The sequence below is a fragment of the Kogia breviceps genome, chromosome 3 (assembly GCF_026419965.1).
Source record: "Kogia breviceps isolate mKogBre1 chromosome 3, mKogBre1 haplotype 1, whole genome shotgun sequence".
NCBI lineage: Eukaryota > Metazoa > Chordata > Mammalia > Artiodactyla > Physeteridae > Kogia > Kogia breviceps.
In genome coordinates this window covers 183,257,075-183,284,754 of record NC_081312.1, presented here as the reverse complement: position 1 = coordinate 183,284,754, position 27,680 = coordinate 183,257,075, and the positions used below count along the sequence as shown (strand labels likewise).

The 27,680-nt window shown below is 47.8% G+C and overlaps 2 protein-coding genes across 5 annotated transcripts in view; both read left to right on the top strand.

Moving 5' to 3' along the window:
* The window catches only part of CUBN (cubilin), a 269,145-nt gene extending 250,557 nt beyond the window's left edge, over nucleotides 1-18,588 (top strand). Inside the window, exons 61-67 of the mRNA XM_059059248.2 lie at nucleotides 7,171-7,333; nucleotides 7,695-7,900; nucleotides 9,005-9,152; nucleotides 10,088-10,269; nucleotides 13,834-13,999; nucleotides 15,496-15,731; nucleotides 18,066-18,588. Coding sequence (XP_058915231.1) covers nucleotides 7,171-7,333; nucleotides 7,695-7,900; nucleotides 9,005-9,152; nucleotides 10,088-10,269; nucleotides 13,834-13,999; nucleotides 15,496-15,731; nucleotides 18,066-18,173 — 1,209 coding nt within the window. The 3' untranslated portion in view covers nucleotides 18,174-18,588. The remainder of the gene's footprint in view (nucleotides 1-7,170; nucleotides 7,334-7,694; nucleotides 7,901-9,004; nucleotides 9,153-10,087; nucleotides 10,270-13,833; nucleotides 14,000-15,495; nucleotides 15,732-18,065) is intronic.
* A 5,001-nt stretch (nucleotides 18,589-23,589) lies between these two features.
* The window catches only part of RSU1 (Ras suppressor protein 1), a 187,950-nt gene continuing 183,859 nt past the window's right edge, over nucleotides 23,590-27,680 (top strand). Inside the window, exons 1-2 of one of the 4 annotated variants that reach the window (XM_059059232.2) lie at nucleotides 23,590-23,849; nucleotides 24,094-24,205. In XM_059059232.2, the coding sequence (XP_058915215.1) occupies nucleotides 24,097-24,205 (109 nt within the window). In that variant the 5' untranslated portion in view covers nucleotides 23,590-23,849; nucleotides 24,094-24,096. Of the gene's footprint in view, nucleotides 23,854-24,093; nucleotides 24,206-27,680 lie in introns of all 4 variants that reach the window. The other 3 variants (XM_059059229.2, XM_059059231.2, XM_067030493.1) reach the window with 3 other exon arrangements.

Sequence of the window (27,680 nt, the reverse complement as noted above, 5' to 3'; positions counted from 1 at the left end):
ATGTCCTCAAGCTATTTAGGATAGACATAGCAATATTGGAAACAAGGAGTTATCCTCTAGCTTCAATAGAAAATGTCCTTTATTTTTATTTTTTTTTGCAGTACGCAGGCCTCTCACTGTTGTGGCCCCTCCCGCTGCGGAGCACAGGCTCCGGACGCGCAGGCCCAGCGGCCACGGCTCACGGGCCCAGCCGCTCCGCGGCACTTGGGATCCTCCCGGACCAGGGCTCGAACCCGCGTCCCCTGCATCGGCAGGCGGACTCTCAACCACTGCGCCACCAGGGAAGCCCCTAAAGTGTCCTTTTTTTAAAAAAGAAATTCTGTTCAGATCTGCTTTTGTTTTCCTTTTTGGGAAAGCAGTTTCCCTCAGTTGGCAACTTCTCCAGCTTATACTAAACTGGCAGATCACCGAGCAGTTCTTGGAATGTGAGGCCGGGAGGTACCTTCATTAAAGAGACTCTCTGTGGTAAATGGGACAGTTGACTCATTTGAGACTGTTTCTTAGAGATTATAATCAAATCACTTTTTAGAAAAGTTAATTTAATTCTGTAGGTAGATATACAGTTGAAAACATCCCAAGTCCATTATTCATTTGTAATTGTATCATTATTGTTTTTGAAAAGGTTGACTTGGAAAGCTGTTAAGGTTACTGCAGTCGGGAAATTCCCTGGCGGTCTAGTGGTTAGGGCTCAGTGCTCTCACTGCTGAGGGACCGGGTTCAATCCTTGGTCGAGGAGCTAAGATCCCACAAGCCGTGCAGTGTGGCCAAAAAAAAAAACCAAAACAAAGTGAAAAACAACAACAAAAAATAAATGCAGTAAATAGGGAATGGTGAATTTCACTGAGCAACTGCTGTTGAAATGGACCTCACATCCATTCCATGAAGTCATGTGACATGATTATATGCCAGGCACTGTGAGATACGTTTCCTCACGAAGCTGTAAGTGGATGAGACTGACGACATGACAAAGCCAATAAACACGGACGGCACAGAAAAGTAGAGCAGAAGAGGGTATGAGTGATGTTACTCCGGGGTTCAGAAGGGCTTCCTGGATGGATGGCTGAGCTGGGTTTCAGAGGAACAGCACGAAAGCATATGCGTCCCGTGGGGTGGCCACCAGGGAGGAGGGTACCCCCTTCTCCAGTCGTTCCTCCGGGAAGCACAGTGAGTGAGACAGCAGCGGGGGCTCCCGACCAGGACCGTCACCGACGTGGCTCTGCCAGCAAACATGAGAAGTGGCAGAAGGGAGGCGCCTCCCTCCTAGCTCTGCCCAGCTTCTTCTCGATGCAATCAGTGCCCCTTGGAACAGCCGGTATTTTCTAATGATTCTTTGACCATCTGAAGTGAAGGGTCATCTACGCCATAGCCTACGTAATTTCAATTTATAATTATGCTAAATACAATGAAAAGGAGAAATAAAAGGAAAGCCTCTAGAATAGTGTGTATTTCAATATGTAAATGCTCTGATACAGCTATGCTAAGTCACTAGATAAAGCAGTCAGATTCTCCTAATGTGCGGACTTGTGGCAATGCACAGGCGTACATTTAAAGTGATGTGGGGTGGCTCTGTTTGCAACTTAGATGCCAATAGCAGCGCCCAGCCATAATATGACTTTCCAGAATGGTGGAAGACTCAAATCAAATGGCTTTAAACAGAACAAGCTACAGACTTCCCTCACCTTATGCAATAATCCCCGCCTTGGAAATTTGGTACATATTAACACTGTGCAAAATATTTTTGTGTTTATATACAGAATGGGCTTAGGTCCTGCGATAAAGAATTTTAAACAGTTTTATTACACACATGTCTGGTGGGACATTCATAGGTATGTAGGACCTAGAATAAATCTTCACTTTTCAGACGCGTCCTGAATCTTGATGGGACTCCGCAGCGTGGCTTCTAAATGCTAAACGCCAGCTATAGCCTCAAACTATTGTGATGAGCCCCAAACACCACACTTGTGCAAAACACTCCCATGGGGTGGTACTGTTCCCATGGAAACCCTCTATCTTAACCCACTGGGCTTAACCATTCAGTCTGTGATCCGCCGTGGGAGGAGGGGCTGTCCATCTCTGGGGAGAGGTCAGCAGTTATGGAGGCGTCAGATCCCTACCCTTATCAGGTAGCACCTGCCGTTCACTCATTCCATAAATGTTAATTTGAGCATCTGCTATATGCCAGACACTGGAAAAGAGCATTGAGATTACATAATAATCATATTAATAATATTAATGATTTCATACGATAATACTACATTTTATTGTTATATAAAATTCTTGCAGTTAGAGGTGATTCTCGTCATTGCTCCTTAGTGGATCTTCCCGAGATCACTGGCACCAATAAAACATTTTCCCCAGAAGTTTCTGTAAAGGATCAGAGTTCAACCCCAAACCTAAAAAATCACTCTCTACTCTCATTCTCATCCCAAATTATGCCCGGCCTGCTGTCCAGCGGACCCCTGTCAGAAGTCCCACAGTACAATCAAAGAATTCATGAAGACACTCTGAGATGCAACTTAGAGATGCTTCAAATAAGACTATCAAAATTCTCCCGTTGGGGCTTCCCTGGTGGCGCAGCGGTTGAGAGTCCGCCTGCCGATGCAGGAGACACGGGTTCGTGTCCCGGTTCGGGAAGATCCCACATGCCGTGGAGCGGCTGGGCCCGTGAGCCGTGGCCGCTGAGCCTGCGCGTCTGGGAGCCTGTGCTCCGCAGCGGGAGAGGCCACAACAGTGAGAGGCCCGCGTACCGCAAAAAAAAAAAAAAAAAAAAAAAATTCTCCCGTTATCACATTCCCAGGGAAATGTTAAACGATAAAGTCCTAAGGAAACTAATGTCTAAAATTATGGAGTTAAATTTTTTTTAAATTAATTAATTTATTTTTTGGCTGTATTGGGTCTCCGTTTCTGTGCGAGGGCTTTCTCTCAGCTGCGGCGAGCAGGGGTCACTCTTCATTGCGGTGCGCGGGCCTCTCACTGTCATGGCCTCTCTTGTTGCGGAGCGCAGGCTCAGTAGTTGTGGCTCACGGGCTTAGTTGCTCCGCGGCATGTGAGATCTTCCCGGACCAGGGCTCGAACCCATGTCCCCTGCATCGGCAGGCAGATTCTCAACCACTGTGCCACCAGGGAAGCCCTGGAGTTAAATTGAAAAGAATTAAAGCCCAATATCAAAGCCTATCGCCTTCATGCATTAATAGTTCATAGAAATTAAAATCCCCAAATATCCTTCCCTACTTTCTGTAGCTGCTCCAGTCGATGGCTGAGCAAAGGGCAGGACCTGGCAGAAGGTGTATAGTCAGAGGCTCTCTTGCGCTACATTATTTGTGCAGTTCCTTCCGGGCCTTAACTAGATTCTAATATGTGCCACTGTTAAAGAGGTTTAAAAGCCGAGCAAACACAAAATTCCTCTCAGCACTCAGCTGCATCCACAAGACTTAAGACTTAGGACATAATTCACGGCCCCGGCCCAAAGCCGTCACGGCAGCAGCGTGTGCTCCTGGAAGGCGCCACGCAGCTCCTGGTCCGGTGCCGGTCCTGGCACCGTTTGCCTCCTAGTGCGCGTACGATTCCGCATCAGCAGCGTCGCTTCGGGATCCTCCTGCCACCCTCTGTAAAGCCACCCCGCGCAAGTTCACGGTGCAGGCGTCAGGGATGGGCGAGCGGGGGGAGAAAATCCTGGCCTCGGTTACGCAGGAGGCCAGAAGCCTCCATCGGCTGTCCTATTTCAGCTCCATTAGGAGAAACTTTACGGGAGCAGTGAGTGAACGAATGCAAATGCCAGCTCGAGGCCGGGCAGGTAGGAAATTTCCTTCTATCGTACTGACCGGTCATCTGTTGAAAACCCAAATCAGATCTTACAGCTCGCGTAGGAGAAGATACAAAGTCCTTCGCGTGAAGTGTGGAAAACGTCAGTCTCGTCCCAGTGAACTTTCCCAATTCCACCTCTGTTCTCTCACCCTGCTCTCCAGGTTGCTCACAGCGTGGGCAGGCGTTGATGCACGCCAGGCCGCTTGTCTTTCCGTGGCCTGCCACACCTTGTCCGTCAGGGTGGGTTGCCTCCCTCTCCTCTAGGTCTGGAAGGTCTCTGCTTACTTTCAAATGCCAGGTTCAAATGTCCGCGTGAGGTATGTCCTGGCTCGATCATCTCGGTTACCCTGATACATTGAGTTCTTCTCCTGTAGCACTTACGTTTCTCTATTTTATGTATAATTCACACACACATATATTTCATTTATGAATATCTCCCTTTCATTATTTGTGAGTCAGATTCGTGTCTGGAAAGTGCTTTATGCATCCCTGTATACACAGAGCCTTGCTTGGAGGCCCGGCACACGGTACATAGAATAAAAATACTTGCCAATATAACGTGATTATAGAGGTAGCAATGGTTATAATAAAATTTTAGCTTGTTTACCAGAAAAGGTACATGACCTAAAACTTGGCAAATCTGCTCTTCTATAAAATGAGGGGATTCACTCAACTCTCTTTTGGCTTTAAAATTTTACTAAAATCGTTTAAGCAGGAGAAACAGTGCCATCTAGTGGTAAATTTATTTTTGTGTTTATTTTGATTTGACTGTTTTTAACCATTTCTATTTCATGTATTCCCAGCATTTAAAAATAATGTCATCAGTAATGGCTATGCTGAGGTTTATAACACACCGTGGTTCTGTTATAAATTCAGTATTTGGATAGACACACAGATACTTGTTTTAGCCGTGCAACAGAGATTACTCAGGTGGAGAACACTTTTTTTTGTTTGTTTTGAAAATTTGATGTTAGAGTTTTGGTTTTTTTTTTTTAAAGATCAAGTCTTTCTTTCTTTTCTTTTCTTTCCTTTCTTCGTTGGGTCTTCGTTGCTGCGCGTGGGCTTTCTCTAGCGGCGATGAGCAGAGGCTACTCTCCGCTGCGGTGCGCGGGCTTCTCACTGCGGTGGCTTCTCTTGTTGCGGAGCACGGGCTCCAGGCGCGCGGGCTCCAGTAATTGCGGCTCGCGGGCTCTAGAGCGCAGGCTCAGCAGTTGTGGCGCACGGGCTTAGTTGCTCCGCGGCACGTGGGATCCTCCCGGACCGGGGCTCGAACCCGCGTCCCCTGCATGGGCAGGCGGATCCTTAACCAAGGCACCACTAGGGGAGTCCCAACACTTTGTCTTCTAGTAATGTGTTTGAGAGAAATCCAAGCACTCGCTACCTCCACGGACATTTGCTGAAGGCTCTCGTGCCTGGGAATTGCTCTGGGTGCTGGCGACACATAGTGAATCATCGAAGTCCCCGGCCCGTGGGAACTCCGTGCTTGATGGGTGAGAGACCAGAAGACGTAAATAAGCAATAAGCAATAAGTAAGGCACGTTTCAGTCATGGTAGGAAGAAAGAACAGGAAGATATTGGGGCAGTGCCCGTTGGATAGGGCTGGGCTCTCTGAGGAGGAGCTGTCTGAGCTGAGGCCCCAGGGTGAGCAGCGGACTGTCCAAGGGCCGAGCAGAGATCCTGGCGGGTTCCAGGAATCTGGGGAGGGGGCGACGGCCAAGGGCGGCCAGGCCAGACCAGAGAGGGGCTCGTAGACCACGGTAAAGAGGGTGGATTTTTACTTCAGGGGCAGTGGGGATCCAAGGGGATATTGTAGGCCAAGCAGGAGCACATGCTACTCTAAGCTTGCAAATGCTCAGGCAGCTCGGCGGGGAATGCTCTGTGGAAGCGGAGCTGTCAGGAGACGTTACGGCGGTACAGGTGAAGGACCGCGTGGGAGCCGTGGAGATGGAGCCCTTGGGATAGATGTTGAAGGGGGAGCAAAGCAGATGCGGGGTCGGCAAGAGACAGGGAGGAATCGGGGTGGCTGAGGTGTTAGGCTTGAGCCCTTTACTGACATAAAGGCGACTTGCGGGGAGCAGGCTGGGAGGCTGGTAGCGGGAGAGAGGGATCAAGGCACGTTTTCACTCCTTCGATGTTTATCGAGTGCCTTCTGTGTGTGCCACTGTGCCGAAAACGGGGCACCTCGCAGTGACTAGAGCAGACAGCAGCCTGGGCTTTCGTGGAACTTGCATCCTCTTCAGAGGGGAAGACGGTAAATCAAATTATGTATGACTATATACATTCGTATGATGTGGAAGGTAATGCATGCTCTGGAGAAAAAGTGAAGCTGGAAAGGAGAAAGGGAATATTGAGAGAGCTTGCATGCTAAATAGGGGTGTTCAGGGAAGGCTTCAGTGAGTTAGCGGTATTTGAGGAAAGGCCTAAAGCAACAGAGGGGAACGAAACCCCGCGGATAAATAGCAGGGCGTTCCAGGCAAAGCGAATTGCAGACGCAAAGTCGCTCAGGGAGCAGAGCACAGAAAGCGGCAATGGGAGGTCAGACCATCCGAAAGGCCGGGAGCGAGGGTGGGGGCAGATGCTATCAGGCCTCCAAGGCCCTCGTAACGGCTTTGAGTGGATGAGAAGGAGTTAGGAGGGTTCTCGGCAGAGCAGTGGCCTGGCCTGACTTACATTTAAGCTGTGTCTTCTGGCTGATGTGCTGAGGACAGATTCTAGAGGGTCGGGAGCAGGATCGGGGGACCCGTGGGGAGGCTGCAGGGAGAATCAGGCGAGATCATGACGGTTTGGAGCAGCACGGCAGGGAGGGCGGAGGTGGAGGTGGCGAATGGTTTGCTGGCTCTAATGGCACATCATGTTTTAAATCGAATTTTACTTTCCCAATGAGAAAAAAAAAAAAAACGTTACGCAATACACCAGGTTTTTACTAAAAATCATTATAGTATAATTGATTCAATAGCAATTCTGTTGCTAAATTAAATCTAGCTTTAAGAACATTAGTGTAGGGACTTTCCTGGTGGCGCAGTGGTTAAGACTCCACGCTCCCAATGCAGGGGGCCTGGGTTCAGTCCCTGGTCAGGTAACTAGATCCCACGTGCATGCTACAACTAAGAGTTCACATGCCGTGACTAAGGAGAACACGTGCCGCAACTAAAGAAGTCAGCGAGCCGCAACTAAGGAGCCCTCGAGCTGCAGTTTAGACCCGGTGCAACCAAATAAATAAATAAAAATAAATATATATTTTTTAAAAAAGAACATTAGTGTAAGATTCTTAACCGTGACCTGTCGTAACTTCATGTCCGGTTTAGTGTAAAATATGCAGCTTCTTTGTGAATAATGGATAACTAATGAGCTGTTTTTTCTTTCCAGTTATATGATGGGGACAGTGAAAATGCCAACTTGGCTGGAACATTTTGTGGTTCCACCGTACCTGCTCCATTTATTTCTTCTGGAAACTTCCTTACAGTTCAATTTGTCAGTGACTTAACTTTAGAAAGGGAAGGATTTAATGCTACATACACCATCGTGGACAGTGAGTAAACGGAGACATTTTTACATAGTATGAAACACACGTGTATTTATGCACTAAAAATAATGCCATGCTCATATCTCTACTCAGTGTTAATTACTATGCTCAGTGTTAATTACTATGCTCACTGTTAATGACTGTCTAAGTTCAATGTCAGTGACTAAACACCACGTTAATTACTCTGTTTAATCCATGGTACAAATTTGGTACAATTCTTAGTCAAGAATTTAGACTGTAAATCCTTCATAGAATGATGTAAATATAGCTCCTTTGGGCTGGAAGAGTAAGGAAAGCAGAATTTTAAATATGTGTGATGAGTTACAAGTAAAATGTCTTATAAGCTGTTTCTTTCTTCCCACCTCAGTGCCTTGTGGAGGAACATATAATGCAACTTGGACCCCACAAAGTATTTCGTCACCCAACTCATCAGACCCAGCTGTCCCATTTTCCGTCTGTACTTGGGTCATTGAAGCTCCTCTACATCAGCAGGTCATGATTACTGTGTGGGCACTTGAGCTGCACTCACAAGACTATGACCAGAACTATTTAGAGTTTCAGGACCCACCAGAGGTAACAATCATAGGATGAATGACAGTCACATGTATGACCTTTTCACCAGTATTTGCAAAACACTTGAAGTAACGAGGGCATGACTAAGTAATTTCTCGAAGTTACTTCCAGACTAATGTGCTTTTCAGCCATTTACAAAGCCCTCTATTTATAGGCATTAAGAACCTGAACTTGGTCTGTAGGTCATGTGCCTAAGAAACACCTGGGTGTCTTGGTAAAAGCGCCTGCCCTGGGCCCACCCTCAGAGACCAATTCCCCTACGTACGCCCATTAAGCTAAATTTCTGATGAACGTCTCTGGTGTTCCGACAGCTGTGCTCCATGGAGAAGCACTTCCATAGTCAGTGGGGTCTGTGTGTGGAGTGAATTCAAGGGAACAGTTAAGAAGGCATTTGGTCCCAGTCTAGTGGGACTGTATTCATGGTTGAAAACATAGAGCAAGGCTCTTTCGGTTTTTCAAAAAACTGATGCGTCTGCATTGCCCATGGGGTTAGATGTTGAGGGTGCTGTTGACCATAAAAGTGTCATGTTGACAGAGCGCCTGATGTGATTAGATAGTCGCAGTGTAGCGTGATCAGATTTTACTCGGGGAGCATGTGTAGACTTGAGGACGGTGCCTGGGGGGGGGGGGGGGCCTCTGGGAACAACCGGGTTGAGGAGGAGCTCATACGCTCCAGGTTTGCTAAGTGGCGGTGAGGGAGGGCCGGGAGCAGTGCTGGTTAGACTTACACAGCTCCGACCAGTGGAGAAGCGCCAGTCGACCTGTGGTGAGGTCCTCCGACCGCCTGGGGGCGCTCTGAGCCACGGCACGGCCTTGGCTGGGAAGCGGAGTGAGGGGAAGGTGTTATTTTCAGTGGGCAGGCGTCTGCCCCGCGGTTTCGGCAGAAGCGCGGCCTCCCTGCCTCCCAGCCACCCCTCAAAGACTGCGAGACCCCTGTAGATCCCAAGGCCGAGGGGAAGTCTTATCGCAGAGTGCATTGAACTCTGTAACTGGTCTCCACGGCTGCATATTTAAGCCATAGTTTTGTATGCAATTTAATTTCTGCTGTGGCCTGTCCTCTTTTGATACTAAATCTACCGGCATTTGGCTGCCGTTTCATTCCAGAGTAATGGAAACCCAGGACTTCGGTTCTACGGCAGAAATGCTTCAGCTGTACCCACGTTTTATTCTTCCATGAGCACCGCCATCGTCACTTTTAAGTCGGAGGTTTTTAACACGGACTCTAGAGTGGGTTTTACCTATCAGATTGCAGGTGAGCTCTGGGATTTCATCTTCTATTCAGAAAAGCTGCCATTATTACAATTACAGCTCGAATTGACCCCCTTGAGTAAATTAAGGCTTGTTGACATAAACCACACCCACACGAGGTAAGACTCTTTACTAGAAGCCAGGCCCAGTTTAGCACATTACTAGAGCTGACTTCTGAGGAGGTAAAGCAAATAAAATATTAATTAAAATGCGGAGAATGGCAGCATATTCTTCAAAGTTCATGTTGTTAATTTAAAAATATACCAGTTATTGTATCAATTATTCACTTAACCATGTAGGAGGATCACTATATCTTAGAAAATTACTTTGGAAAAACCAAGGAGCCTTGAAAGAATTACTTGATTCTGTCACTGAGGAGGTTATTTCCAGAGAACACTTTACGTTATGTTCATTTCAAGCTTGATTAAAACCAAAGCTGCCTTTGATTAAAACAAACAAATGAAAACGCTCTGGGTATTTTTTACCAAAAATGGTCGAGAACTGTAAGTTGCCAGTTCTATCAGAACAAATAATTAATTCATCAAAGGATCTGAAGAAACATTTTGTAGCAAAACTGCCTCGGAGGTAGAGCCTTTATGCCTGAAGAGCCTGAATGTCAGCCAACTGCAGCTCCATGTCACCAGAAGAGCATGGAGAATGCTGGAATGTTTGTCCTCCCAGGAGAGGGTGCACGTTTCCTCATTTACTGCCTCACACGGGGGTGTTTTGTGTGAAGACACTGCCCTGCGTTTGCTCAGTACCCTTCGCTTTAAGTCTTGGGATCTCAGTAATCTCAAAGGTAAATGAAGGGGCTAGGTTGGCTTGTTTTCCTGAAGTTGGTTCCCATTTAATAAGCTCTTTGAGTTATTCCTGTCAAGTTGAAGGAGCACTAAATACCCCACGGCAGACGTTAATTACGACTACTGTCTTCCCTCTAAGATTGCAACAGAGCACACGAGAAGGCATTTGGCCTCCTGCGGAGCCCCGGCTGGCCGGACGGCTATCCCAGTAACGCGGACTGCACGACGGTGCTCACAGCTGCTCACGGCCACACCATCTCCCTCTTCTTTCACTCATTTGGCATCGAGGACTCAAGTGACTGCACATGTGATTTCTTGGAGGTAACATACATTTGAATATCATGTAAATAAATTATTTAAAAGATAATGGATCCCTTAAGACTTTTCTCGTTTTTCTCTGCTACTGCTAATCATATTCCTTGCTCATTTCATTAAATCGTTCATTATTATCCTTTCATTGCCTAAATACTTAGGCAATTGCCAGCCGTCTCCTAGGTCCAGACACCAGAAATCCAGGAGGGAACAAGACATATTCAGGGTCCCCCGGAGGCTCACGGTCTGTGGGACAGACAGACAGGAAGTTGTCCACTGCTGTGGACTCTCCGAGCGAGCACGGTTCGGGGCCCCTAATCGGTCCGGGCACAGAGAAGTGTGCTTAAAGGAGCTAATGTGTGAGTTGAGACCGGAAGTGAGGGAGGTCCAAGTGCTAATTCTGGAGACAGATGAGAGCTCTGACTTCAAGTGTGCCTGGTGAAGAGGTAAAGGGAACCTACGTGAGACTGAATAGTTTGGCCGATTTCCCTGATGGCCACAGTAAGTCTGGAGCATCTTCAGTATTCTCAAGGAGAGTGTTTCCTTGACCGCGTGTTGGGTCGAGGAAGGTGGAGAGCTCTGTCCCTTCCTCCTCGTCTGGAAGAAGAAGCACCTTCGCTGTTGGCCTGCCCCCCCCACCCCCGAGAGAGAACCGTCCTGTGTCTGGAACTCAGTGCCCATAGTTTGCCATGAAAACCCTCCAGCTCCCTCCAGCGTCCTTTGCAGACTCTGTGGGAAATGTATGCATTCTTAGGAAATAAACTGAGGTGCCACGTAAGGCTTGTACAAGGTACCAAGATGCTGAATCCCTCTGAACTGAATTCACATCGAAACCTTAAGCCAAGACACCCGAAGCCGGCTTTGTTTCGTGTACGTGCGAATCTTCCGTAAGGTTTCCAAGCAGTTTGTTTTCTCCTTTACGCCTGTTATGGAGTTTCGTTATCCTGGAAAGCTCCCCCTGTAAAATTCATCGAAGTCCTGTGTTAATGACGATTTGCAACCTGTAGAGCAGGAGGTACTCAGAGGAAGCTCATGCGTTTTCGTGGGGAACCTCAGCCACTGTCGGGGACTGGGGAGGACGCGGATGTGGCAGAGAGGAAGCAGGGAGAGACGGGCGTGTCTGCGTCCGCCGGGTCATTAGACTCAGACCTCCTACCTCACGCACCATGGAGTCTGAACAGGTACCCAGAGCATAAGGCAGACGCGAGGGGAGGAGCGGGAGACAGAAGAAGGGAGACGCGTCCTGACAGTCCGCAGTCACGGCGCAGCTGCCTGTGGCTCACTTCAAGCCCGAGCCGAGCCTTGTCGACTGGAGTGACCTTTGCCACTTGCCCCTGGATGCTGCGGAGCAAGGGCTGACTCTCCGGCCCCGGGGGGTGATGACTGCCCCCCTCCCCGCTGCGGCCCCTCCTTATCTCGCGGAAACGGGTCTGAAACTTCCCGTGCAACAAGCAAAGACAGGAAACTGCGACTCAGGCCTGTAAAGCGCTGCTGCGTCTGGCTTTCGGCGGGAAGATTCTGGCACGGCTTCCGGCAGCCTCAGCATTGCATTCATGTCAGCGGTGATGGGAACGGAGATTTCTCACTGAGGACTCGGACCGTATCATACCCCACGAACACCAAGCTCTAGACCCCATTGGGAATCTGCATTTGCCTTCACTCCCCCTCTCAGAGTCACCTAAGGTCCCAGAGAGGCACTCTGCTCTCCTTGTCCCATTCCTCCCGTGCAGAGAGAAGTGAAAAGGACAGGTCATTAGCACATCGGTGGGAATTAATATCTCGCTTCTCCTCTCAGAGCATCAGCTTTCTAAAGAGGACCAGAAGGGGCTTCCCTGGTGGCGCAGTGGTTGAGAATCCGCCTGCCGATGCAGGAGACACGGGTTCGTGCCCTGGTCCGGGAAGATCCCACGTGCCGCGGAGCAACTAAGCCCGTGAGCCGTGGCCGCTAGGCCTGCGCGTCCGGAGCCTGTGCTCCGCAACGGGAGAGGCCACAACAGTGAGAGGCCCGCATACCGCAAAAAAAAAAAAAAAAATAAAGAGGACCAGAGGAAAGAGACCCAAAGCCAAGGCTGTCGTGGGGCAGGTGGGCATTCCTGAACATGGCAGCCCTCTCTGCCTGCCGACAGCTTACTAACCGGCTGTTCCACCCACGGCAAGGCTACTTCGTTTAAACGCTTAGCAGAATAGCCCCCAAAGCACCAGAAAGGCATTTTTCTCTCCCACCGGCTACTCCGTAGACCTAAAAGGAAACTCTCCCGGGAACTCCCCGGCGGTCCCATGGTTAGGCTAGGAGGCTGCACTCTCACTGCCAGGGCCTGGCTTTGATCCCCGATGGGGGAACGAAGATCCCACAAGCGTTGGGGCAGGGCCGGAAACAAAAAGGGCTCTGCAGATCAGCACAAGCCAACAGGACTACCCACCCCACCTCTGAAGGCACCGGGTGACTCAAGGCAGCGGGCAATTAACCACATGTTAAAGTATGGAGGGACTTCCAAGATTTAAACACACGTATCAACATGGAGTGGGCGTCCATCCGTGCGGAGCTGGCCCCGGCCCCACGCCGCCCGGGTCACGTGGCTGCGACGCCCCACAGGAGCCCTCCTCCGAGTGGGGCCGTTTGGGAAAGCGCAGGAGCCAGGCTGCAGGGCAAACCGGGGCTGAGTTCACAGCCCGCTCAGCTGCACTCACACGCCAGCCCGCTTCCTGGTTTCACACGTGTCTGCTCCTTGCAGTGAATTTTAACAAATCTATTCAGCTTCACAGAGCGTTTGTAAAACAAATCTAAGAGTCAGAAATTTTAAAGACTGTTTGGGGCTTCCCTGGTGGTGCAGTGGTTGAGAATCCGCCTGCCAATGCAGGAGACACGGGTTCGTGCCCGGGTCTGGGAAGATCCCACATGCCGCGGAGCGGCTGGGCCCGAGAGCCACGGCCGCTGAGCCTGTGCGTCCGGAGCCTGTGCTCCGCAGCGGGAGAGGCCACAACAGTGAGAGGCCCGCGTACCGCAAAAAAAAAAAAAAAAAAAAAGACTGTTTGAATTATGTCCTTTTCCCATGTAGAGGTTCCTTGCATTTTGAACTTTGTCATACTTTGTACGTTGTCTTTTCGTGGCCCCTTTATAGCCAAGTAATCCTCAAGGGGAGATAAAAACATAAATGCGGTATGATGCATAAAAAGTATAACAGAGTTGACTGGAAACAAAGCAGATAATATTTTTCTCCCCCGACCCATCTTTTAAAAATTCACTTTTGACTACATTCTTCAGAATGTCTCCCCAAGAAGAAAGATACAACTAGCTGGTTATAGAAACATGCTGTCGTGTTTTAATTACCGGAGAGTAACAGATACTTCTGAATGCAACTGTAAATGGGTTTTGATCTACAAATTGGTTTCTCTCCTTTGCAAGTGAAGGTGACTTGTGTGTGTATTAAGCCTCCATTAAGTACGTAAAAAGACAAAGGCTTCCCCCCAAATGCTGTCATTCCACCTGTCTCACGTCTCAACGTATAGTCATGATAAATCAGAGGAGAAGGTACAGCAGGTCTAAGTGTGATCATTAATGACTCGTTTTTAAAGGTAAGAAATGGAAGCGAGAGCACTTCGCCGCTGCTGGGCACGTTCTGTGGGACTCTGTTGCCGAATCCCATTTTCTCCCGAAGCCGTGAACTATACCTACGATTTAAGAGCGATAGCGCAACGTCCGGTCGCGGATATGAAATTATCTGGACCTCATCGCCTTCTGGTAAGACCCTGGCGCTTTGTAAGGGAAAGTGATGCAGCTGAGGAAAACATACAGCGTCTGATAGAAGAAGATAGTTAAAGTGACCTTTTCCCCAATCTGTGTACTTGATTATTTTCCCTTAAAAATAGAGATTTTTTTTTAACACTGAAAGTATAGAGATTTTAAAAATTCTACTTTTATTCATTATTTCTATATATTAAAGAATATATATTTACATATAAAGCACAAATAAGGTACAAAGGTTTTTAAATTCCTTTATAAATTCTGATTTTGTCATTATTTTTAACTTCTGCTTTGATCATCAAGATAGTCCTCTGAGGATTTATTTTAAAAGTTTGCCAGAAACCCAGGTTATGAACACATACTTGAGTATGTATAAGCAGCTGTGTTCCTTGGAGGCCGCGTTTCATTTCTTGGCAGTCCTGGATGGAGGTTAATGGCTTTTACGGGGCAGTAAGCGCCTTCCTGCGTTTTTGGTTGGCTGTTTACCGATAAGTGAAGGAAATTTGTCATGTCACTGCACTTAACTCAAGAGAGAAGGAATATCTTTATGAAATGTCCCCCCAAATATCTAAAAACTTTCAAAATAAGAATGATAAAGAGGACTCATTTTAAATACACCAGAGGACTAGAAAAGGATTCTATCAAGACAATTGTGGATAAGGATTTCTTGGTACTGCCGAAAGTAAAAGATGATCTCTATGCCCTGATTTTACAGACGAGGAAATAAAACACCAAACTGATGCGTTGCCCCAAACGCGCAGCTAGATCTTGGCGGAGGCAGGACTAAACGTCCGGTGGTCGGACACCCAGCCCAGCGCTTCTTAATTATGCTGCGCGGTTTCTCCCTGTGCGCGGGATTATCTGGATGCCCGCGGCCGTCTGGTCTAAATGACGAAAGCTTCCCTGTGCAAATGAACACATCGAACAAATTAGCACCAACACTTAAAAGAGCTTTGGCTTGTTGAGCAGATCAATCTTGGAACTGTCAGTTTTCAGGCCGGTGAAGTCGCTGTGAGAATCGTTGCTGCCAAAGCCTTCAAATTACACACCTCTTTCTTTGGTGCTGCCCCGGGATCCCCCTTTTTCAATTTTACTGCACCCGCATCCCCATCGGCTCCCTCACTGCCTCTGGAGGGAGAGCTCCGCACCATCCGGAGCCCCCGAGGTCAACCTCACTCTCCCCCGCACCTACCTTCCCAAGTCCGTTGTGCTCTCAACCCACTATTTTCCAAGCAAAGATCTGGAGGAAGCGCTTCCTAAGCCGCGAGAGGCGGGGAGGGATACTTGGTGGAGGTGGGAGGGGGGCAGGTGGGGAGGGGCTGGGGGTACAGCCCTCAGGGGGGACAGGGAAGGGGCCCCTGCGTCCGCCTTTCTTGCCGGGGGCCTCAGCACCCCGAGAGAACAGCCGCCTCGTTCGCTGCCTGAAGCGCACTAAAGCGTGCCGATGGCTTCTACCTGGTTGCCCGACGCCTCGTGCTCCTGTGTCCTCGCAGCCTGCGGCGGGACCCTTTACGCAGACAGCGGCTCGCTCGCCAGCCCTGGCTACCCCGGCACTTACCCGAACAGCACTCACTGCGAGTGGACAGTCATTGCTCCCGCGGGACGGCCTGTCACCGTCAGCTTCTACGTCATCAGCATTGACGACCCCGGGGAATGCGTGCACAACTACCTCGTGCTCTACGACGGCCCGGACGCTCACTCTCCGCCGTCCGGACCGTACTGCGGCGCGGTGAGTAAAACGGACTTGTAAACAAGTCCCCGTTGTTATTTTTAAACGATGAAAGGAGCTTCAAGAGGCACCTTTAGAGGCCGACTCATGCGGGTAGAGAGCACACGGGGCTTTTGCAAATTCAGGTTTCTGACTTGCCTTTTTATTTAGGGAGCGCGATGCCGCCTAGTGGGCATTGCGTTACATTAATAGTCATAGTTACCAAACTTGACTGCATCGGAATCACCTACGCAGTTGTTTAGCGTCGCAGACTTCCAATCTCAAAAAATAGATACATGTTTTAAAACCCTGAGAATCCTCCCGTATATGCTTCTAAACACTTTCTTTTGCCTATGCACAGATACTTTATATTGTTTTGTGGTGTGTTTTTGTCCACTGACGGATACATCGTTAACATCTTACCATACCATTAAACAAGCTGGTACATCATATTTAATCATTGGGTTGTTTTCTGTTCTGGGTGCAGCCTAATTTATTGAATGAAGCTCCTCTGGTGTATAGAAACCCTGCAATAAAGTCTCTGGTAGCTCTGTCCTTATACACAGAGCTAATTTTGGGGGGAGGAATTTGCATCACCTGATCAGCAGATACTGTCTTGGCAGTTGTTCACAGGGGCCCACAGAAAAGAGACCCCAGTAAATGCATCACATGCCAGATTTAGAAGCTGATTAAGTCTTAGACATTTAGTTGAAATTTGTAACAATTTCAAAACGAGACATTTTCACAATACCATTACTTTACGTCTGTTTTTTTTTTTTTTGGTTTTCAGTGACTTTCAAACATACAACCCCATTTGGTCTCCTGGACTTTGCAGATAAAAGGAACTGAGGCACTGAGAGAACTTACTGCCATTGAAACCAATGTCACATTAAATTCAAGTCTATAACTAGATATGTCAATTTTTCTTAACTATCGGTGTTTACAATATTTTCCCAGTTTTAAATTTTCTTTTATAAATGTAGACATAGTTTCAAGTGCAGTTGTTTTAGTTTTTAAAGATACCACTGACTTCTTTAGCATTTCCAGTCCAGTGAAGTCAGTTTATTTACAGAATGGTGGTGGGAGCTACTCCTTAGGTGTCTAATCACACGGTGATTGGAAGATGTTTTCTTTTATGATAATTGTCATTGTTCACGGGCATTGCTCTCAGTTACAGAGTCTGAACATCTAGAAACATGAAAGAATGGCAGGAAAATTAGGAGAAACAAATGGGAGTTTCAAACTTCTGTTATCTGCTTGTACTAGCTTGTCAGCATAGAATACCAAGTAGAAATCTGGGAGCAGGTCGAAATGGAAGGAAAAAGTGTATGTGCACAGGAACGTACAATATTGTGTATCCCCTGATACCTCTCTTAGGAAAAATATCCCTCTTCTGCACTCACCTGAATAGTTGACTATCTTGGAAATAAGTCTGCTTTTTGATGACTCTTGGGCAGGACCAAGGCAGGGGACCTGAGCAGAGCAGAGGAGCATGTCCCCAGGCTGCAACCTTGACCCTGTGTGACGTGCTCTGTCTCCAGTACAATCCAGCCCCCACTGTGCACGTTACTGACTTACCTGCTTCCTGCTTCGCCTCCTCCCGCTAGGGTGTAAGATTCGTGAGAACAGCGCTGTTTGCGTGTGTGGTTCATTTTTCATATTCCCAGTGCTAATAATAATACCCACAGCATGGAAATCTCTCAATCAATATTAAATGAATGATTTAGAAATGAGAGAAAACAGAGACCCATCTACCTCCCACCCCTTTTGCACCACCCCCCACACACCCTGTTCCCCCCAAAGATATGAAAATCAACCCCAAAAGGAAAGTACAGATGTTAAGGGGGGAAAGTAGTATATTTTACTCATATGCTCGTTTTAGTTGCAGATAGAAGTTGTGTGTCCCTTCAGAAAAATGAAAATTTCAGTAAGAGCTTGAATTGGAAATTGAATTTTTAGTGATGGTTTTATTGAGACATAATTCACATACCCCAGAAATCATCTACCTAAAGGGTAAGATTCACGAGTATTTAGTCAGTTCCCGGAGCCGTGTAGCTGCCGTCACCACAGTCGGCTTCAGAACCTTCTCGTTAGCTCAGAAGGAAACTCTGTGCCCACTTGGTCGCCCCCCATTTCTCCTCGTCACCTCCACCAGACCCAGCAACATTCTTTTGTAAAGTCTCTACATTAATTCTTAGCAAGGTTACTTCTAGAAATGTATGCGGGTTTACTGTCAACTCTACAAGGCTCCTTTATGTCATACTTCTTTACTACACCTGACCTTCTGGAAAGATCTTCACATCTGTGAAAGACAGAATTTGTTACTTCTCTCTCTTTTTCTTTTTTCAATTTTAGGACACTGACATAGCTCCCTTTGTGGCCTCGTCACATCGTGTCTTCATAAAATTTCATGCAGAGTATGCAACCCGGCCGTCAGCGATCCGGTTAGCCTGGGCCAGCTAAGCGCAGGGGGCCACGTCTGCTCAGCACTGTGGCTTCTCTGCAGGGGCTGGACCCTCACACCTCACGCGGGACGGGATCCTGCCCTCCTGATAACCTGTCCCCGCTGCCTGTGCCACTGAGAATAACCGGAGCTTCTTTGTTTTTCATCAAAGTACATGTGGAATCAATATTTGTATACATTTTTTGCATGTCGAATGTAGCTTCTTTAATCTAATATTTTGAGCTGAAATTTTCTAGACTCCCTTAAAGGGGTGGAAATGATTGTGGCATATGTGCTGTACATTTTCAAAAGTTAATAAAATAGAAGTACCGTTTTCACTGTGAATGTCAAATTGGGAATGATAAACTCTACTGAAATGTAAACAGTGATGCTGCATTATTGTTTTTAACTCATTAAAATTTGTCTTTCACTGTGGGGTATGTGTCAAATTTCGAGTTGAGTATTTCCATTTTAAAAAAGTATATGAGTCCTTCAGTATAGCAACTCCGGAGCCAAGCTGCCTGCGTTTGAATTTTAGCCTTTCTAGTTGACTTCCTTAACTCTCTGTGCTGCAGTTTCCCTACGTACCCCTGTTGTCTGTTCGCAGTTTAACAACACGACATGCGAAGTTATACATAGTTAAGCAACGCTTTGACCACGTTTTCTGCTGCCTTTAACCAAGAGACGTTAAAGGTTAAATATGCCAAGTTACGTCTTACTAAGAACATGGGGCCCAGTGAATGAAAGACGCCATCGGACGTGTCACTGCATCTTCCTGTGCTACTCACATGCCAGGGAAATGATCTCTGCACGGACTACAGAGCCACGTAAATGAGACAGTCTCACCTCCGCTCTACCACGGATGGATGCATCAGCTTTATGGAGGACGCTCTATTGAAAAGAACGGTGAACGCAATGGAGAGACCATCCTACCCAAAGGTCTTGACAAAGCTGGAACAATGGACTAAAACCCTCCAGATGCAGTTTGATAGGAGTAGACATAAGACCTAGCTCTTTTATCTAGAAATGAATCACAAAGGTACAGAATATGGAGAAAGCTGCACAATAACCTATGAAGTAGTTATTTTATTTGAAAGCAAGAGCAGCATATGCAGCTGTCAACCAGTAAGAGATGATTTGACCTGTGGCTGCATCATTCAAGTAACAGTGTCTACAAGAGTCCTTTTCAGAGAGACATGATTCCTAGGAGGCCCATGAGAATATCTGGAAACTGTATCTACCAAGATGAAGTTTGGCACTTTTACACTGAAAGCCGAAAACGGAAAATAAGGATATTTTCTCACGTTCTGTAGGCCGTAAGTAGAATCTGTAAAGCCATGATATAAAATGAATGGTCCCGAGGGGGCGGTGAGGGGAGGTCTTACCTGGAAAAGCCAACGGAGCCTGGGAGTCGGGGAGCTGGCCTTCCACTCACCACGTGCTCTTTGCCCCCCGTCTCCTTTTCTGTCTGCCTAAAGAACTGGGCCTCGGCAGGAAGAACCGAGCACAGCCTGGCCAGCACCGGCTACGGTTAAGTTAGCCATTGCTGGCCAGAGCTGCTCTCATCTGACCTCCAGGGAACTGCCTGCGATAACTCAGCCAGAGGCCACCACAGGCCAGGAATCTCCCGGCACTTCAGACATTTGTGAAGAACGCCCCAGGGGATGGATGGGGCCAATGACAGTCTGGGGCTAGGAGGCGCCCACGTTCTGGGTTCTACTTGTCCTAACTTCCTGTTAAATTTCAACTCCATTTAATCAATAGGAATTTGTTAAAAATCCACCACACACTCCCCTAGGGAGTAGTAACACCATTAATTTAATTAAGAGAAAGGAGAACTAACATCTCTATGACATATGCTCTCTGCCCGGCATCCTTCTCATATCACCCGTGGAAATGGGGTACTCAGAGCCGTCACCTCCATTTTACGGTTAAGCAAATGAGGTGCAGAAAAGCTCGTAAAACTTGAGTGACAGAATGTGGTTTGAACCTCAGCAACCGCCGGAGACAGTGCCTGCCGTCCTGCCAGAGGAATGCAGTGTGAACTTAGCAATATGACAGCCCGACTATCTTCATAGCTCTAGTGACATTCTTAAAAAAGGCTGTCACTGTTGACAGTTATATGACCTAGAAAAAATGCTGATGCAATTCTTATTTTCGTAAAAACTGAGAGATCAGACAGAGTCAAAAATACCGTTAATGGAAGAAAACGTTTAACTTATTGAGACCTCAAGTCACTCTATGGCTATCAAGTTATTGGAAGAAAAATGATATGATAATTTTGGCATATTTAATGAGAAATTTGCTTTTCAACTTTTTCTTTTTCTAACTTTCTGGGTTTTTGGCCAGCGGGATGCTCCCCAACCAGGGATTGAACCCGGGCCACAGCGGTGAGAGCCTGGGACCCTAACCACTAGGCCGCCAGGGAACTCCCTGCTTTTCACATTTTAACTCGGTAACTTTATATTTTTCTTCATAAGTAGTTTATTGGAGACAAAGGCGTTTTTTAAATGAACGACTTATGTAATAATTTACGTGAATTTACCCACTGTTGTTGTAGTCTGGAGTGCTGAAGCAGAGCAGGACCCTGTGAGGCTCCTGGGCGTGAAGGGCTCCCTGTGGTCCCCATTTCTTGATCGCAGGAAATAGGCTTCATTCAGCCTCCAAGACCTTCCCTGAGCTCCAATGGGCAGGTTCAAACAGTTGCTAATTAGGGAAGGGAGGACCCTCAAAAGAAACAATAGTGCAGCCTTGCGGCAGGGTCCTGGTCCCCCCCTCTCCCCCCAAGGGATGCACGTGGCAGTATCTCTGGGCTGTTTGGCAGACACTGAAACCTCCTCCAGGTGGGAGAAGTTAACTGTGTGCTGCCCACAAGCAGGGAGACCCCAGGCTGGTTGGAACCAGAAGGCTGATGATGCCGACTCCTGCTTACCTCCCCACCAACCAATCAGAAGAACGTCCACGAGCTGGCCACGCCCTCTCTGAACCATTACTATAAAACTCCTCGGTATCCACTCTAGGTTGGACACACAGTTTTGAGGGCACCAGCCCACTGCGGCCCCCTTTGCCTGGCAAAGTATTAAAGCTATTCTCTTCTACTTCACCTGAAACTCTGTCTCCGATAATTAATTCGGTGTCAGGGTACAGACGCAGGATTCGGCTTTAGTGCCACATGGGGACCAGGCATTTTCCATACTCTGTCTTTGCTTGGCCCCCTCTGGGCTCAAAGGCACGGATAGTACATATTCTGCCAGAGGGAGGTATTGAAGCACATGCTGTGTGTAAGCAAGGTGCACTTGGCCCGGACACTGCAGAGGGGATTTTAGCTCTGATAAATATTGACTTTTCCTTGCAGGAATGGCTACATAATTTGCAGGGCCCCTGGTTCAAAAATTATTAACCATTTCAAGCTGGTGATAGCAGAACAATAAACTAACCGTGGGGCCCATCTAAGGCTGGCGCTTTTGTGTCACTGCACACAGTTTGCATATCCAGGAAGCTGGTCCTGTTTCCATGTTATAAAAATCTGGAACTTGGGGACACATTTCATTAAGAATTGCATGGCTAAAAGTGAAGAGAATGAAAGGAGATTATAAGGGAGTGAAAACAAATTTCTGGAAAACCAGAAGTGAATGCAAAGCATGGGAAGGCAGCCTTGTGATTACCATAAAACTGGGTTCTAACCTGTGTAGAAGCGTAACAAACAGCCCAGGGAAACTTAACGCTGACCTAGGAGGGAAACAAATACACATCAACAACAGAGGAAGAAAGAAACCACACCAGCTATCTAGAAAAATCTGCTCAGACTTCATGCTTAAATACAAAAGGACAACCAGGCATCACCAGACAGAGGGACAGTTACAGCAGCCTGAATGGGAAAGAATGAGATAAACTAACAAGAAAGGGACATGAGAAAACAATGTAGTAAACACGAGAGGTTTAAAAATTGTTATCCTAAGAGATATTTGAGAAGAGTGTGCATTCACTTCCTTCAAGAAGGAAGTCTTAAGAAGTATATTTCATTAATAGGCAAAATAATTTTTAAAAATTTAATAGAGCTTTGGAAGATAAAATAGAGAAAATCTCCCAGAACATGAAGTTAATCAACAAAACAAAACAAAACAAAAAAAAAAAAAAAAAAAGGAAAGGAAATATATGAGGGAACAAAAATGTCCAGTTATTGAAAACCAGCCCAGGAGGCTGCCATCCAATAAGATTTCCAGAAAGGGTGATAAATCAGAGAAAATGGCAGGAAAGAAATTTCAAAGGATAAACAGAAAACAATTTCCAGAGAGGAAGAGAGAAAAGAATCGTCCTCTGAAAAGGACCCAATGAGCCCTAAACAGATTAAGCGAGGAAAGACCCCCCCATCAGAGATATTATGGTGACATTTCAGAACATGACGAATGATAAAAAGATCACAAACACAAATGCTTCCCAAGGGAAAACAACAGTTCCCTGCAAAGATGTGAGGAGACCGATATGTTTCTGGGCATCGATACGGAAAGCAGAAGTCAGTGGAACTATGCCATCGAGATTTAGGAGAAACTTCTTTTGAACCTAGAATTCCATGTCAGGCAAATTATCAAAGGTGCGGGCAGAATAAGGACATTTAAAAACATGCAACTACTCAAAATTTGTGCCTCCTATACGTCCTTCTAGAGAAAGTTACTTGACGGTAGTTACTCCAGCAAGATGCCTGCAAGAAACGTCGGTCTCAACCCAGGGACCAAATGAAAAGAAATTATAGATAACTTCTCAGCTGGAAGGACAGAACGAATCAGGCTAAGTTAGAGCAGTAAATTAGAAGGTTCCTAAAGTCTTCAAGAAGAAGTCATTGGATTTCGAGCAGTAGCGAGTAATGAAAAGCTTAAAGGTTACAAGAAGAAAACAGAAATTCTAGTAAAAAAAACAATGAAAACTGTATAAGAAAATCATCATTCAATAGAAAGCTAACTAAGCTATGTCACAGCATAAGAACAGAGAAGTCACGTATTTATCTGGTGTATTCCCCCTCCTGTCACCCAGGTGTAACAGGGCGTGACTGCGACCTGGGCGCCGGAGACACACAGAACACCAAGGAGTTCTTGCTTTGAGGAGCTCACAATATAGCGGGAGGTACAACCTGTGGGGAAGGGAATCAGGGTAGCAACTTCCAATCAGTGGAACCGCAATTAAAGAAGCAGCACACTGAGAGAAAATTTCCTTGTAGCTTCCCCAGGACCCATCCCGGTGTACCACCATCCCTTCGCAGGCGCTGCCCAAGCTTCCCGGCTTCCGCCCACAGCACTCTGGCTTCGACCTACAAACTGAGCCTGCGCCGAACTAGTGCGCACGCGCCGACTCCAGTCCAATCGGAATCTCCAACGGCGAGGGAGCTAACCACGGGTGGGGCGGAGTCTCGAGGCCGAACAGCAAACGTGATTGGTCCGCCCCGGGGCACGCATTCTTTTGTGGGCGGGGTCTCGCTCGAAGCCAAGTCTAGTAAACTGTTCTCCTAATTAGGAACGGTCTGGCGCGGGCGGGGCGAGGAGCTGAGAGCGGCCCGGTGTGCGCCTGCGCCGAGTGCCGGGACAGGGCGTGTTCCTCGTTCGGGTGCTCGTTTTGCACGGACCGAGTGCATCTCTCGTCCCCGGAGTGAGCCCTGCAGAAGCCTGTTGTTCCCACTCGCAGCCTGTTAGGTGCAGCCCTCCGCAGTGAGTATGTGTGTGGCGTTGCCCTTGTGTTTGTTTCTCTCTCCGCGGCGGGAACGGTGCTGGACCCTTCCCACTCCCTGTCCCGCCCTCCCCATCCCCCTCCCTGCCCCCGGACCCTGCCTGCGGCTGCCCTCTTTCCAAGGCCAAGGGAAAACTGGAGAGTGCCAGACGGGGGTTTCCTCATTTCTCTCTCTGCACCCTCCTGGCCGTCGCCCACGTGCGCTGTTGTTGTCGTTTGGTACAGGTCATGTCCAAGTCTCTGAAAAAGTTGGTGGAGGAGAGCCGGGAGAAGAACCAGCCGGAAGTGGACATGAGTGACCGGGGCATCTCCAACATGCTGGACGTCAACGGCTTGTGTAAGTTCTCCGGAGGGCCTTCCCCTCGGAGGAACTGGACGGGTTTATGAGTTTAAGAAGTAACTGCTGGTGGCGGTGCGAGACGTTGCAGTGGTTTACAGCCCACCCGCTGCTTGGCTGCTTGTAAACAGCACTGGTCGAGGGCTCAGTTCGGAAAACTTGCAGTCAAGAGTTTGTTCTGTCCCAGCTGGAAAACGAGAGCCAGGTTAAGAATCCCCGGACCGTGGCTGCTGGACCTCATCAGTTCTCCAGGCTGATTGATGGTCTTCGGGTGGACTTACCACAGTTTACTAAAGAGCCACTTGGTGTTTTAATGGAAAATTAGTTCTGAATCATTTTTCCATTCTCTTAATACAGTCTCCTATGGAGCCTTGAACAAATGCCCCACGGAAATTACCTAATAAGTGTTCTTGCACCTGGAGCAAGTTAAACATTTCTTGACTCATTAGCTTCTTCTGGGGTTTATTGCCCTCACGTAGTTCAGGCTTTTGTTACCTCCCCCCTGTGCTATTGTAAGTCTTTCTAACTTTCCCTCTTGCCTCCAGTTTTACTGCCCCTGTTGCTTTCCTGTAACATGTATCTTATTGCAACGCTCTCCTTTAAACCGGGGATTGCAAATTCAGGTGTCTTCAGGGGCCAGGTGAGGATGGTCATGAACTCCGTTAATAGGTATCTCATGTGCTACACCTGCCGCTCAGATCCAAACAGGTGTCACCACTTGGGGTCGTCGGCCCAGTGTTGCCAGATTTTTTTTTCTGCGAAGCCAAGAATCCATATTTTTAGATAAAATTTTCTAAATTTTAGATATTGACAGTTAATTCCAACACATTAGAGGTGAAATCAAGCATCTGACCACAGCCTACCTTGGCGCCTGTTCCCTCCATGCATCTGGCTTCCCAGCTGTAATGACCTGATGGTCCTTTCTGAGCCAGGGCATTCCTTCCCGTCTTTGTGCCTTTAGAAGTATCGTTTCCTCCCTCTCCACCCCCTTCACGCCAGATCCTTTTACTTACCTGTCAAGAGTCAGCTCAGACGCCACAGCCTGTGTGAAGCCTTCTCAGTGAAGTTGGACACACTTTGCTTCGTGACCCTTTTTTTTTTTTTTTTTGGCCACGCTGTGAGGGGCCTGCGGTATCTTAGTTCCCCAGCCGGGGATCGAACCCGTGTCCCCTGCAGTGGAAGCTCGGAGTCTTAACCACTGGACCACCAGGGAAGTCCCGCTTCATGACTCTTGTTACACAGGACTGTGATGTGTTCTTAATCCAGACGTCTTTCTTCCCCACTGGGAGGCCGAGGGGAACTAAAGCAGTGCAGTATTCCTGTGTGTCTCGTTTATTCTAGTGCCTGGAACACAATAGGTGCTCCAAAATGTTTGACTGAGGAAGGAAAGAATGGTGGATTAGGCCTGAGAGCTGATGAGATCCAGACCAGGATGTGACACTGGAGAAGCAGAGGGGATGTCCAGAAGACCCTAAAAGAGGACGGATTGCTTGTTAGGCCTGGAGAGAGCAGAGTCAGAGTTACCATGAATCCGTGGTTTGTGCCTGGGACAGAGATTGGGGTTGCTGCCCTTGTTAACATCTCTGCGAAGGGCAAGGGGATGAAAAGCTGTAGGTGATTTATTTGCATTTGGGAATCCTTAGGAAGATACCTGCCGTTAGGTTTAGCCTTTGTACGAATTAGCATTTCAGTCTCCTGGTCTGTGCTGGCCTCTCTCAGTAGCAGTGGCTTCCTGGTGGCAGCCAGTGTCTCAGGTGACGGACTTGCAGTTGCAGATCTGGATGTGTCCCCGAACTGCCCCCGCCCTGCTGGGATCCTGATGGTCCCTGGGGGCACAGCTGCGTCAGAGGAAGGGGGTGGCGGGGAGAGGATGGAAGCAGGAGGCCTGGCTCGGCTGTGCCCTCGGAGCCACGCGTTTCTGCCCCTCAGGGCTCTTTCTCGTGGGCTTGAAAAAAGGTTGCTTGCACTAGAGGAACTTTATACTCCTCAGCTTTGAAGAGGATTCTCTACGTGATGTAAGTAGGGAGAGTGGTGTAGCTATTTCAGTTCAGTTGCTTTATCTCTTTGAAGCCTTGGCTTTTATTGAAGAAGGAAAGATAGCCACTTGCTTCCTGAAAAAGCTCTTTCCGGTGTAATATTAGGTGCTGAAAAGCAAGGTCATTCTTAATGTTTTCCCAAAGAAGTCGCTTCAGGAAGAGCAAGAGTGCTTCTTGGGGAGTTTAGTGGAAGTGAATTTGGAAATTCCACCTCCTCAGGCCTCTGGAGTGTGGTAAACCCAAGGAAGGAGTGGCTGCTTTCTGCTAAAACTCCCCGACTTCTGGAATCTGAGGGTCCCAGGATGCTTTCAGAATCCCATCCTCCACTGGGGCTCATTTATCCATCGTGTACATAACATTATGTATTTTAATATCTTATATATTAAAATGTTTGCCATGATCACCTTAGCTGTAGTGTAAGGATTCCCACAGTCTTTCACTTATAAAATTTTAGCTGTAATCCTCAGGTTTTATTTTTTATTTATTTGTTTATTTTTTTTTGACCGTGTGGCTTGTGGGATCTTAGTTCCCCAACCAGGAATGGAACCCGGGCCTCGGCAGTGAAAGCGCCAAGTCCTAACCACTGGACCGCCAGGGAATTCCCTGAGGTTTCATGTACTAGTTACAAGATTGAACCCAGGGAACAGCTTATTCGCGTGGACAGAGAATGGTATTGTATCTCAAGCCTTCCCTTCATTATCGTTGCTCTGTTTAGTTTCTCTAACGATGAGGAAGAATTAAGCTTTGAAGCTAAGAGTGGTAGTTGTGTACTTGTTCGAAGCATAGGAAACAGGCTTCACTTCTGCTTGGGAGAGTTGCGTCTTATAAACGTAGCCCTTTCATTCCTCTGAGACAGTAAGTGGCCTTTAAAAGATGCTTTCAGGAGTTGAGGTACCAAAAGCTTTCTGACGGGGAAAGACTTCATAGGCTGGAGACAGACGTCCAACAGGTTCTAGAGTTTTCTGTCAGTCCAGCCAGGTGCTGGAGATGCTCAGACCCAACCCTGAGAGGCAGACGTCGTCCAGTGCTTACCAGTGGGACCTGGAGTTGAAGAGACTGGGTTGAGATTGGCCAGGTTTGCTTATCGCTGTGTTACTTTAGAGAAGGTACGAAACCGTTCTGAGCCTCAAGTGCCTCATCGTTAGACGGAGATGTAAGCACCCACTTGGGGGCATGGGGGTAGCGCCGAGTGCACTGCTTCCTGCTAAGGGCTTAGCGCCGAGCCGGGACTCGGTGCACAGTGACTGCTAACTGCTTACGTGAATGTCCAGAGAGCGCGTAAGCCTCGTACGGAACCAGCCCCAACGCGGTCGATGGCCTGAACCAGGAATAGCCTGGTTAGTTGGACCGGGAAAGGCATCTGTGTGTGTTACGTGTTGACGTGTTCGGTGGGGCTTAGTAGAACCTGGTGTGTTTGGCCCTTTTGCCTTGGGTTCCCG